At 38.4% G+C, this 14237-nt stretch overlaps 1 protein-coding gene across 6 annotated transcripts in view; it reads right to left on the bottom strand.

Moving 5' to 3' along the window:
* The window catches only part of TJP1 (tight junction protein 1), a 69383-nt gene that overhangs the window by 17773 nt on the left and 37373 nt on the right, over nt 1-14237 (bottom strand). For all 6 annotated transcript variants that reach the window (XM_082060822.1, XM_082060821.1, XM_082060823.1 and 3 more), the window contains exons 8-18: nt 14083-14227; nt 6916-7052; nt 6163-6268; nt 5354-5504; nt 4713-4821; nt 3837-4056; nt 3237-3421; nt 3005-3100; nt 2512-2594; nt 1259-1469; nt 894-994 (exon numbers count right to left, since the gene is read on the bottom strand). In XM_082060822.1, coding sequence (XP_081916948.1) covers nt 894-994; nt 1259-1469; nt 2512-2594; nt 3005-3100; nt 3237-3421; nt 3837-4056; nt 4713-4821; nt 5354-5504; nt 6163-6268; nt 6916-7052; nt 14083-14227 — 1544 coding nt within the window. The remainder of the gene's footprint in view (nt 1-893; nt 995-1258; nt 1470-2511; nt 2595-3004; nt 3101-3236; nt 3422-3836; nt 4057-4712; nt 4822-5353; nt 5505-6162; nt 6269-6915; nt 7053-14082; nt 14228-14237) is intronic.

Below are 14237 nucleotides of genomic sequence, written 5' to 3'. Positions count from 1 at the left end.
TGAAAATGTCAAGCTTACACCTAAAAGCCTTTTCTGCAGTCTAGCTCTTTCAGTCATTTTAGTATGGGGTCAGATACCTGTCAGTGTAAGGGAGGGGGCAATACCCAGTGTCCACAGAAATCATTGTTCAGAACAACACAAAGCTGCACTTTAAAGTGATGTTATGATATTGGAATCATCAACTTGAAGATAGATATAAGGAGGTACAAGCAGCACAAGCTACAAAAAGCAGACGAACCAAATATCAAGAAACATGTAGCAATAGCTGATTCATTGCTTACTTTTGCTGGCACTTCATTTGGTTATTAGTTCTTCAAGAGGATGGATCTAATGTGCATAGTGGAACATGTAGCTTAAGAATCTAAGCGGAGTTATAGTGAAGAACATAGAATACTATCTTGTGGTTTTATATCTGCGTTTTCACAACTGAGAAAACACAGTTTTTAGAAAGGTTAGGAAGAGCATGAACATGCCACTTTCTTTTCATAGTAACAAAAAAATAATCTTCAGGCAATCCAAGCCCCTAGTACCAGTGAAGCTGAACATCCAGAAGTTGTTTGAAGAAAAAGCATCCAATCCCCACAAAGTCTTCAAAGCAATAATATATCTTTCAGTTAACAGTGGCAATGGGCAACTGCTCTCACTTACTACACTGCTACATGCACAAGGACAACAGCACAGCCCTCGTTAACAAAATAACTGCATTACTGTAGTGACAAACCAGTTTTGGGCAGTTCAAAGCCATGAGGCATCAGTGCTTTAGATCTTCAAATGATGGTTAAAATGAGGGAAAAAGGAAAACAAACTTAGTTCCACAAGTATCTGTTCACATCTGTAATACCAACAAGAAGCAAAGAACAAAAATAACAGTAATAAAAACATGTTTTTTTTACCTTTCCTTCAGAAACCCACACTAGTTGGTTCTGTTGTTGCTGAATTGCTTCCTTCAGAGCTCCATACCATCCTTCATTCATTGAATTCAAGTTAATGGTAGCTAGAAGTACAGCAGGTTAGTTCGACTTATGATTTCTGCAGTACCATAAGAAGGCTCTGTACTACCAGTAATAAAAGCAATATAAACTGCTAGGCTAAAACTATTGATATTTACACAGTAATGTAAATAATTAGTACTCAAAGCAAGGCCTGATGTGGTTTGGGACACTTTAAGCTGCTGTTAGCTTAGTATGGAGGAAGAGGTTACTCTCATCCCACCTCTCCCTCCATCAGATATATTGGATTAATATTTCTAATTACTTACTTGTGAATAGATGGTGATTATTTTTGCGTAGCTTGTGAGCTCTTTCATACAGCTTTCTGGCACTTTTTCGTGATTCTGGGCACAACCTCATTCTCATAGTCTTTACACCCTGCTTAGAATCAGGATTTAGGAAGACTACAATAGGATACCACTGGGCATAATTCAGACGGTCCACTGCATTAGGAGTCACATCTAATAAAGCATGTTTGTCCTGTTGTGATAAAAAGGAGAGAGGCAAGAAAGTGAGTTGCTTACACACTGGATTTTTAAAACATCCTCCACAAATTCATTTTGTGTTACCTTTGCTGCATTCATTGTTTCAACATATGGATTTAAATTATTTTCGTATTTGAATAATAGAAACCAAACCGATTCCAATACCAGACTGCATAGGCATATACACTTTGAACTGTAGGACCGACTGCATATTATGAACTTTTTAATATTTAACTTCCTGTTTAAACAAAATCTCCTCAAAGTAAGCAGACATTAGATTAAAAATAAGCTGTTTCCTACTTGTATTCTGCTAACAGGAATAAAGACTGAAACACAAGACCTAGTCTCATTACACACGTCCATTTTCTTTAAAAACAAACAAACAAACAAAACAAAACAAACCCACACCGAATGCAATAACTTGGCCATCTTTCATCCAGTACAGTATTGATCTCAAGTACAGAGCACGCAGACTCCTGGCTTTGCTGCCAGAATAGCTTTTCCCCCCCTGCATCAGAAAGGCTTGCAGTTTGTTTTCACATGAGGAAATAAAAAGGTGAGGAATATAATCTTGTATCACGAACTAATGTCAGAAATTTTAAGGATATTACAGAAGTGAGACTGACAGACCCTTTCTCCTAGTTCCCGCACCAAAAAATGTCAAGTTATTAATTTGTAAATTGGAGTGGGGGAAGACTAACAGCCCCATAAATAAAGCAACAATTTCTAGCTGTAATGTCACACCATGGCTTTAAGTGAAAGAAGAAACAGCTTAAAACAGCCTTAATGGAGAGAGGACAACACTCCCTGGAACAAAGCCTAGAACTGCTTCTAGGCTGCAGTTATTAATGCGAGAAAGGAAAGGAGTATGGTTTTGTTTGTTTGTTTTTGAATTAACCAATAAGTAGAAAGATAAGAAAGTTATTTTTATAACAAACACAGTTATTATTCTAAATTGAAAACACCCAATACTTTACTTGACTAATACCAGTTTCACTCCTCTTGATTTAAAAGTAAAGCGACAAGGAAAGACTTACTCTATCAATTATCTGTTTTATAGTGTGAAGACGAATTATGCCAGAACTACGTTGGTCAGTACCAGCATCTCTCGGTTCACTTTCTGGTAAAGAGAATACAGTAAAAATCTGTGGTAAGTTTATAACATATTCTACATTCCCTCATTAAGATAAAACAAACCTTTTCATAGCTCAAATTGTCAATTCAGATTGGAGACACTCCTCCTGCTTAAAAATAACACATGAAAACCTACCCACCAATTTGGTCATAAAAATCACTACATCTTTACAAAAGCACTTAGAAAAAGGATAATAAAGTACTGAATTAAAATGGGCTTTGAGACTGCAATAATAGAACTACTAGTAGTTTCACCTTCAGAGAGCTTACACTTAGTCTGTTCCGCTGTCAACATCCTGTTAAACATGTTAACAGCTAAAGTAATAATGTAGAAACAATTAAGCAAAAGAAAGTTGACTATTTTGTGATTACAGAAAAACGTGATCTCACGCTTACTTGCAATTTGAAAGATATCTGGTTCTTCTCTAGCAAGTTTCTCCCGTGCAACATCAGCAATTGGACCAAAAATGGTTACAGGTCTGAGAAACCCAGCTAGAATTGAAGGAAAAAAAATCGTCAGAACACATTGATTGCTTAAAACAAACGCAAGACACTGTTAAATGCGCGGGCTAATACAAAGCAAACCGCACAAACCTGTTAAGCTGCAGTAGCAAGAATAAAGCCATACCTTCCCGAAGAACAACTCTTTCGTAGGCAGGAAACTTTGTCTGAACAGGTTGGGCAGAAAGATCTTCTCTGCTTTTTCGGAGATTTCTTTTTGAGCTACGCAAGCCTCGGAATCTCCAAAAATCCGCTCGATCTCCTCCTGCTGTCTTTGGAAGCGTGTACTGTACGCTAGCTAGTTGCTCAGCTCTAAGATGACAACAAACCCCAACCAGTTATAAGGGAAGTCAGCTTCTGAAGTAATGCTTGACTAGCAAGCTTATACTTCCAAAAAACACTACCACCTGCTGAATCAAGCTTTTGTTGTTTCTAAATTAGAAACAACAAGATTGAACTACTGAGGCTGATATCACATTTCTAAAGCTTTCATAGCCTTGTCTCTTGCATGTAAAAGGTTTTGAAAGTTTTCTGGACTGTACAAGAGCCAAAAGCAAATCTATAAAACAGATATTTCACTTCAACTTGTTTTAACACTTTGCCACTTTTTCTGACTGAGCCAGTTCTACAAACTAGATTCCTGCACACATCCCAACCATTCATTATACAGATACAGAATTTGAAATGTTAGTTTCAAAACAGCAATTTAAGTATATTAACATCATACCTGTTTTTGTTAGGTATGATACCTCTTTCAACTTCCTTATGATTCTTGCCAATTCGAATCGCCAGCCATGAACCCAGTTTGCCATTGTACAGAGTGTCCACCACCCGGAACACTTCACCTTTGTTGAAACTTAGTCCATAAGGAGATTCCTTTTCATATTCAAAATGAGTTCTGATATAGAAAGAGTCCCCTACATCAGACTCAACAATGCGACGATAAACTGAAAAAAGAACCCCCAAAATATGAAATGTTACATAAGTTCAGGTCGTGTCCTAATGCTCACAAGTATTACTCAAAGTAGAGCCTCACCATACTTATCCTTGTTTCAAATGTACAATATTACTTCAAGAAGCCTTTATGTTTCAGAGCTGATTTATTTTAAGCAGCATAACTATTAATAGCAAACTATCAACATAAATTCAACTTTCATGGTAAAAAAATCTGGTTCTAGTGCAAGCTTAATAATTTCAATTTCCTTGGAAGGAATCAGTCTTACTGGGAAAGAAGTTTGTAATCACTAATTTTCCACAGCATGACTACAACAGACTCCCCTGTTCCCCCCAAGGTTTAATGCCAACACCTTTGTTGGAGACCAGGGCATTTGTGTGGGGGGGTGGTGGTGTTTTTTTTTTTGTTTGGTTGTTTTTTGGTGTTTTGTTTTGTCTGGGTTTTCTGGAGGTTGTTTTGTTTGTTCGTGTGGGTACTGTTACAATATCAATCTCTTGGCTCTGCGATAGGTTACTACTACAAATGAACTAAAGAAATTAACAGTCTTCATAAGGTGCCAGTTTCCCGTAAGCCAGAAGTTAGTCACCATTCACTACACTTGTTGTTCCAAGCAGTCTACTACATTGCTCCCAGTATACAAATATTTACCATCTTTTTTCTTCTGTGCCAAAATGGTTACTTCTTCACCTTTAGGAAGATCAAGTAAAAAAAGGACAGCTTCTTCTCTGATGATATTTGTGAAGTCTACATTATTTACCTGTTATCAATGAAATAATCAGTTTGATTTAGCATATGACATTATAACAGAGACTTAACTGTACAATGGGAAATCTAACTTAACTTGCTATGTATTTTATTGCTTTCATTCACACATATCAAGTGTACGTATTTCAAGATGTCTCCTGTACCTATAAATAGTCCCACTTTTTTTCTTGATAAAGCACAGCTTGCAGAATAATAGGTAGCTGTTCTTTTTATATTCTTCAGATCAGTATTATGGAGCACCTATAGACATCAGTAACATACAGAGCCCTCTGACAATTTAGTGACCCAACAGTTAAAAAACCCAAACTTTATCAACTGAATTAGTCTAAGAAATAGGATGTAAAACTTAGTAACCTACCCAGCAACAGTACAATAACAGGAGATTTCGCTGCTATTAAGTCATCTAACAAGTATATACAGGAAGAAAACCTGCATGAACTACAAAGGCGATATAGTCACTACTGCAGAAAGAAAACCTACTTTGGTACAACGAAACATTTGTACTGCTACTGGTTTTGACATACCCTGAGAATCTGGTCCCCTTCCTCTAATCCTTCTTTCGCTGCAGGGCTGTCTTCCAGAACACCAGCTACAAATATGCCAACATCATTCCCACCTGCTAGTCGCAAGCCCACGCTATCTCCTTTTCTGAATTTGACCAGTTTCATGCTTGGCCTAGAGATTTAGAAAATATTACACTTAGAGATATAATAGCATAAAACATCCTGGTAAATCTGAGGCTGAACACATGCAAAGAACTAATTTGCCTTTCATTTCAATTAGAGGAGATGATGCTTTGTGCACATTTAACTGCTTTTTAACTGCAGCACAACCACACGCTCATTTGCAGCACTTCAAAAAATCCACCTCTATTTACTTGTTTAGTGGGGTTTTCTTGTCTTGTGCTCTTTCAGTGATTTAAGTGAGGCACTTCAACACTCTCTTCCAAAAACATTCCTCATTTTTAAGAACTGTGCTGGCATATAGATCTAGTTTGGCTCTGAAGAGATTAAGATGAATTTGAGATGAAAACACACTATAATACATTCTTATGTACACTGATGTCCATAAAGGAGATTCTAATTGAAGTAGACTCATTTTCATGTCATAACTTCGTACATTCCTGCAGTGACCTAAAATAGTGTATTACACAATATAAGCGCTAACAAGACTCAGGAATAAACCTAAAGTCTTTATCATAATATTTCTGAATAGACGCATCATGATGCCATCACTTTACATCAGACCATTTATACAGGTTATTCATCATCTTGGACAGAAACTGTTTGTTCAGGGACCAGGCTGATACAGATAAAGTTTAAAATTACATTACCGAAGCATTCCATCTTCGTGGGTTGAATTGGGTAAAGGACCATCAGATGGACTGACAGGTAAATCCACATCTGGCTGACCTCCTTGTGCATACACTGGCTTTGGTTCTATTAAGATATCAAAAGATTTCAAATGTCCATTTAGGTCATTTAAATATGAAAAAGATTTTTTGGTTTGTTTTGCTTTTTTACACCAACTGGCTTTTCTCTGTTGCCATTAAGCTTATCCTTCTCTTTTGGAAAGAAGGAATAAAATTTTATTCTGGTCTCATTAGTTGTACTGCACTTATTAAAATGCCTTCTTGCTCCATAACTGTAGTTAGTAAGTGCTACAGTAACAAATAATTTCATCGTGTTTTGAGTTGTGTCTTAGGAACAGTAGTTCTAAACAGGTTTAACTACATCCTTCTTTAAATACAGTCTGCTACAGTAACCCGTAAGAACAAATCTACTGCTTGACTCAGAAGATAAATGCCTGATGTTAACCTTGCTTGAGAATCAGGACAAAACTGACCATCACCTATAAATACAGCTGTAAACACTGAAGACCCCCACAGCTTAGGTTTTCAGGACTGAAACTTTAAGATATAAATGGGGTTACAGTTAAAGACTGTTAGTATTCAGAAATAAAAATAATTAGGACTTAGATGGTATTAAGACTTTAGAAATCATTCCATAACATGCAATGGCCTAAAGTCTTTACTGGTCATCCATTCTCAACAACATGCATAATCAATAGATTTTATCGTTTTTACCTGGGAGTGGTGGAGTTTGTTTTTCAGTTCTTTCAACTGTGACCTCTTCCATACTTTTAGAATTATCATCTGCATTCTTTACAGGTGTAGAGATAGCTCCTGGTTTAGTTATTCTCTCCTCTTCTCTGCTTCGATGACTGTATTAGAAAAAAAGATTCCACTCTGCATGTAGAATTGTTTCTGTGACTTTGGTCTATGAAGACTACATATGTCCATTCAGTAAGTTCAGGTTAGGTGGGTAAGAAATTACTATTTAAGAAGGTTTTGTTCTTAGAAATGGTGAGAATTCTTAATAATGGGATAGTCTAAATCTGACCATTTTGTCCCTATCTTAATGTAATAAAGGACTTCTAGATACGGCTGTTTAGAAAGAAGAGGGACATGTTGCAGAGCATGTACATTCTAAAAAAAAAAACCAACAAACTCATATGCTGCTCGAGATATCTATTCTGTTCCTGGGACCAGACAAATAAGCAAGGATATAAAAAATATTTGAGAGAGGACAGACACAAACAAATCACATGTTTTTATATAATATCAGATTTAATTGCCAAGGGTGGAAAAAAGGTACTTCCTCAAAGGTAACGGCAGCTTGGTGAGTGGGCACCAGTCCACCTCCTCTCACTAAGGAGAGGTCTGTACTGGGGGGGGAAACAAAAGGAGAAATTTTTCACTACCAACAGCTAGATGGTGCTACTAGGCAATAATGAGTACCAATGTATCCATTATACAGAGTAAAGGCTATTTTAATCAAAACTGATACTTGAAGAGGTGAAAGTATAACACAGGAAAAGAGAGCCCAGCAAATCTACTCATCCAAGATGCATCAGAAAGAATAAAAGAAATACTAAGCATCTAAATACAAGCAGAATGTGCTTTCCTAAAGCAATGTGAAGTTTGAAACATCAGAAACAAAGCTGAGCTATTCAGTCAAGACATACTAGGGTTTTTTTCAGTACTTTCTTCTGCCAGCTTTAAAGGCTGTTAAGAAGAATACAGAAAAATACTGCAATCATCACAGCAATCTGGGAAGACACGGGAGCCTTGCATTACAAAAAACCATCTTGTTACATATCATTGCTACAATTAAGTACAGCACCCTGATTTTTTTTTTTTTTTTTTTTTTAAACCCTTATTTGTACCTTTTTTATTCAGATAATCCCCTTTTGGGGGGGCTTCTAGAGTCTATTAAAATAACACTAAAGGCATTACATCTAGCAAAATTAAAAGTAAGTATTTTTCCTTCCATTTTGTTGCCAAACTTCACCAATAAAAATTCTTATTCCCCTTTCAGATTTCCATCATATTTTGATTTGTACATAAAATTAAGTGCACAAGCTGAAAGCTTACATATTTTACTTCCAGCACTAGACTGAAGTGACTGGATTCCTCGTTCTTTTGAGGATAGTCCTGGCTCATTAAAAACAGATATATATTTAGCTGTTTAAATGCATACAAAGTGTCTCACAAACAAAATAAGTCCCGTAGCAGTGTAAGCTGCAACTAATTCACCTCCCTGTCCAAAGATTTTTAGGTAATGAGCACTAGTTAATGAGATATTACAGTAAATTTTCCCATGAGCCCGCTCTACCTGTTTCCAAGCAAATCCACCCTGCCAAACAAAATGCCGGCAAAAGGTCAGTTCTACTCAAGACAAAGTTTAAATGGTAAAAAGCTGATAGAAACACAACTGTGATAAAACAAAAGGGGAAAATCAGAACAGCAGGAGAGCAGAATTTTTCTTAGTTTTGCTTGAATTGTCCAGTAAGCCATGAATATTTCACATCACAAGATTATACAGGAAACAACTTGATGCTGCCACTGGTTCTAGGTGATGGAAACTCGTTAAAAACCAACAGCTGCGCTTCCCAAGAGAAAAAAGTGTTGTTGAGCGTGTGCACTGCGACACTATTGTTTAACATCTGTGCTGTGTCAGGGCCCCCTTTACCTCACTTCCCCCTCCTCCCTTTTTTTAAACTATGCCTAGCGGAAGCATTTTTAAATAACCTTAGGCCACAAAATGCAGAGTCAGCTACACACTAGTGCCATCAACTCTGGCTATTGCTTCAGAACAAAAAAAGATTGTCTGCAACACACAGAATGTTTGTTTGCACAGAAAAAGTTTTTTAAAGAATATGAAGCTACAGGCTCTTTCCAAATGTATTTTTAGCACATCTCAACTATTTAGCATAAGAAGACTAGAGGCATCTTCCTAAGTACATTCCAAATAGGGTTGATTTTTGTCCTATATTCAAGTTGTCCACCTTGTTTTGAAACTGGACAGAACAAGAAATCCCTCACGTTACACATAAATCGACAACTGCAGTAAGTTGTCAACCTCATCCTTCCACAAATGATGATCTCTAAGGGATTTCTTCAAGCTCTTAAATTCTTCCTGCTGAGGCTGAAGCAGTAACACATCAGAAGACCTTTCTGCTGTTCCAGTACCCAGGTGAGAAAGGCAGAGTAGGAGACAGGGCTCCCAAGGGGGTTCTTTAAACTGGTCAAACCCAGAGATGGCCCTTGGTGGGCCTGGCTGCACTTTCCGGGACAGGTCACACCAAAAGCTTATCTAGCTCAACAACTTGTTACTGCCAACAATAAGACCAGACAGACAGGAAACAATATGTGATAGTCACCCCAAGTACTCTCCAACTAGGGGTGCAGAGACCTCTTGCTCATTCTAGTTTTTAAGTACAGCTCTTAACAGATTATACAAAGTGGCCTTATGTTAACAATATTCTATCTTTAGGATGGATTTTCTCCTCCACCTAAACAGTTCTGCATATCTTTAAAATTATTTGCATCTTTTAAAAACCTTTAAAACATGGTCTGCTCAGAGAGCTCCTCCTCAAAGCCAGGATATATTTCTATTTCACCTGGTACCTCATTCACTATCAGCTGGTCTCCAGGGCTCTGAGTATCTATTTCTATTTGCAGATTTATAAATTTGTTCTCTGGATTCTTTTCAAGCTTGACTATGGATAATTTGCAATCCTCCACAAGTGAAAAATAACATATAATTAGTCCTCTTTATTAGTAAATTAAGAAGAATATGTTACGAAAATCTTAGTTTTAGAAAGACTCTTCAAGAGACATCTGTGAACTTCTGGCCTAAAGAAAACAAGTGTTATTTAACGTTTTGACAGAACACTCAAATTGCAATTATGGAAATTCTAGATCCAGGAAAAACGCAGGCACAGTGGTGCACACACCAGTGTGGAATACTGAAAGATGGACAACACTGATGACTGTGACAGACCCCAAAGCAATACCAAAGCCAAGTCTGTTAGCAGATTTCTGTACTTTAGCCTGTACCTAAAAGCATCAGGCTGTAGTTAAGGTTGTATGAAAGAACTAAGAGGATTCCCCCAGAATTTTTCTCCATGTTAACACACACACTCGGTAGAACAGGGTGTAAATAAAGACTCACTATCTTCAATACATTTTTCTTATCCTCCTTAAGCTCAGTTTGAGGCCTTTTGCTCCTTTTCTTCAGCTTGTTGTTCTCAAGCTTTTTTTTTTCCTCTATATTTTTCAGCCAATTTTTTAAAATGAAATAGTTGCAACTAGAATTGCAGATCTTAGAGCAGCACTGAGCTTGTGCAAATAACCGCTACAAAGAGAAGTTCCTTTTAACATGTTTTTCTTTGCATGGCTCAGGGCCCAGACTTTCTGATCTTGAGAGGGACATGTCCTACAGGAAGTCAATCCACGCCAAGGTAGCTCTTGTTCATAAAGCAGATATAGCGGATGCATTCAGAGTTGAGATAACTTCAAAGTTCCCTCTCAGGAAGGATTTAATTCTTCTGACAGCGCAGTCCACAGGGAGGAAGTGACCATCTACCTAAACCACTCTAACAGGACAGGAAAGCACTAACACTAGGGTAAGTCCGCCATACTTTCAGTTGTGATAGATTTTTTTTCTTCCTCCCTCTAAAGTGCCCTTTTCACACTGCATTAGAAATGTGTGTCAAATTTTAAACCTGACAGAGAGTTCAGAACCTTCAGTCAACTTTTTTTAGGTGTCTCCTAATTTAAGGTTATATCTAAGAAGGGAAATCTACAGTTTCACTGACATTCAGAACTGTCCAGTAGAACATTCCTAATAGCTGATTACCATTATGCTTTAACTCCAGCTCCGGAAGCCGGGTCTTTTTTTACTCCTTCCTGAAGAGAGCCGGGGGGAGGGAAACAAACCACAACTGAAAACACCACACACAAAAAGCCCCCACAACCAACCAACCACATCATCCCCAAACCCCACCATTTTCAAACTTAATCACTCAGCAATAAACAGCACGTGATTCCCCTCATGGCACATGCTTAGACAGCCACATCAAGACATGAGGAAGATGTTGTAGAACACCAACTGATCCTGAACTTCCAACACTGCCTTCAAAATCAATGCTATGGAGCTATGGTCTTCCCCAGCTGAAGAATGCCTTGCGTTGGCCAACTGATTATTTATTTTAATACGGAGAAAGTAAAAACGAGGTAACAGCTCACTTGTATTTTTCCTCAGACACCACAGGGATAAAAAACCAAAGGGCTCTCTAAATTCGCTGTGCTTGCTCCTGTTTATGAAAGCAGGAATTAAATCCATCTAGTACAAGATGGAAAAAATTATGGCTGACCTTTCAGCTTTCTAAATAATGGGATTCTGCTAACCATTAAGAGCAAAGCCACAACAAAACTCTGGAACAAACAGAAGTCTACAGTTGTAGAAACCCTAAAGTAATAGGCCACAGCTAAAACTACCTTGACAGGTTGAAGAAGTGGTTTGACAGAAACCTCATGCAGTGCAACAAGAAGCACAAAGTACTGCACCTGGGGAGGAACAACCCCATGCACAAGTATGTGCTGGAGGCTACCCAGCTGGAAAGCAACCTGGCATAAAAAGGCGTGGGACCCTTGGTGGACACCAAGTTGAACAGAAGCCAGCAGCATGCCCTGGCAGCAAAGAACACTGTTGTGGTCTCATGGGCTGCCTCGGGCAAACTACTGCCAGCTGGGCCAGGAGGGAGCCTTCCCCTCTGGTCAGAACTGGTGAGGCCACTCCTGAAAGACTGTGTCCAGTTCCGGGCTCCTCAACACAAGAAAGACATAGATGTATTGGAGAGAGTCCAGTGAAGTGCCACAAAAATAGTGAAGGCATCTCTCCTGTGAGGAAAGGCTTGAGAGAGCTGGGACTGTTTAGCCTGGAGAAGAAGAGGCTCACGGGGATCTTTTATTTTTTATATATATTTTGCATAAATATATATAAACAAACTACCAGAAGGGAGGATGCAAAGAAGGTTGTAGCATGGAGGATGTTGGTCTCTTCTGCCAAGTAACAAGCCACAGGACGAGAGGAAATGGCCTCAAGTTGCACCAGGGGAGGTTTAGATTGGATATTAGGAAACATTTCTTCATGGAACAGGTTGTGAAGCACTGGAACAGGCTGCCCAGGGAAGTGGTAGTCATCATCCCCAAAAGCGTTTAAAAGATCTATAGATGAGGTTCTCAGGGACATGGTATAGTGCTAGAGTTAGGTTATGGTCGGACTTGATGATCTTAAGGGTCTCTTCCAACCGAAATGATTCTATGAAAGAAGATGGAGTCAGGCTCTTCCCAGTGGTGCCCACTGGCACAACAAGAGGCAAAGGGCACAAACTGAAATACAGGAGGTTCCCTCTGAACACCACAAAACACTTCTTTACTGGGAGGGTGACCAAGCACTGGCACAGGTGGCACAGGGAGGTTGTGGACTCTCCATCCTTGGAGCTATTCAAAAGCCAATTGGACAGCGTGGGTCAACTGGCTCTAGGTGGCCCTGCTCAAGCAGAGCCGGGGGGTTGGACAAGGTGACATTTCCAGGTCCCTTCCAACCTCAACCATTCTATGATGCTGCAAAAAGAACTTAGAAATGTGAAGATGGCTGGTAAAATCTGAGCTAGCTCTCCTTACACTCTAGCTGCCTGAGCTCTCACAGCTATTTTACTGCGCTATGAAGTGTGCACTTCAAACCCGATGAAGAATCAGGGCATCCCGGCACCTGGTACCCTACTGTAAAGCTGTTCCTAATAATAATGGGGTTCCTACTTAAAAATAAACTGTCACATCTTGTGACCTCTCCAAACAGCATACATGGAATAGAACCAAAAATGTCTGTACACATGCAGGTAAGATCCGTCTTGCAGTTTTATTAACTCTTAAAAGACTCTAAAATACTTAAAGGTATAAGTGGCATTTTCCCCTTGGGAAAAAAAAAGTTATTAATAACAAATCAGGCATATCTTAGTTTTATGGAAGAGCCAGCTGCAATTTGTTTTTCAGAATTTTTGACAGCATCTAGACATCTTCAGATACAGCCTCCAAATTTGGAATTTGTGACAGATCAAGCCAAACTTTTGCTCCATCTTCTATGAGCGCTCATAAGGTAAACTTTTCTCTCACAAATATTTAGTAGACTCTAAAATCCAACACTGAAATTCTATTTCAATAAATTACAACATCCATTTCCAACTGTGGATATGTCAAACAGGACAGATTATTGTTGTTAAGACTGAAGTTTCACACAGCAGAAGAAAAAATTAAAAATTCATATAAAATTAGACTTACCTACTTCGGAATTATAATGAACATCCCACTACCAAGTTCAAATATTAAAAACTACATTCCAAAAGCTAAATCTGCTGTGCAATACACCTTATTTTGTAGGTATTAAATGTGATCAGAAACATTAGTTAACTTTTACAGAAAGTGAGGAAAATAAAATCCTATGCCTAAATAAAGCAAGATTTCAACAAGTTTACCCAGGCTGGACATTCAATATGAACTGTGCTACTAGTCATCTCAAATATCCTTGTAAATAACTGCTTTCTACAACCAAAATATAATTGAATAGGCTTCAACAATGTAGATCACTACAGAACTTACAATGTCATTCATATACTCAATGCTCTAAGATTTAAGGGATAACACAGAAGTTAAAGGTTCATTTTCTCCTTAAGTCTAAGAAAATTTAGATCATTATTAGCTGCACCTCTGAGAGAATGCATGACATATTACTACTACCACCACAGTTCTGCATCACATCTGTCACGCCACATAAATTCAAGCACTCCTATAACTTATACGTCACATTAAACAGTTGATTTAAAAATAATACAATGCTGCCATCACCTGCTGTTGCTGGGCTGCTGTGGAGAATGTCTGGAATGGTCTGAAGGCTCTGACCTCTGGTCAGGAGATCGTGAACGACTGCGGCGGGGCCTGTCATGTGATCGGTTGGAATGATCTGATGCCAGCGACTGAATTTCTGAAATGTCTGTTAAATA

This window comes from Streptopelia decaocto, assembly GCF_964273445.1.
Source record: "Streptopelia decaocto genome assembly, chromosome: 9".
Taxonomy (NCBI): Eukaryota; Metazoa; Chordata; class Aves; order Columbiformes; family Columbidae; genus Streptopelia; species Streptopelia decaocto.
This window is presented reverse-complemented; position numbering and strand designations above follow the sequence as displayed.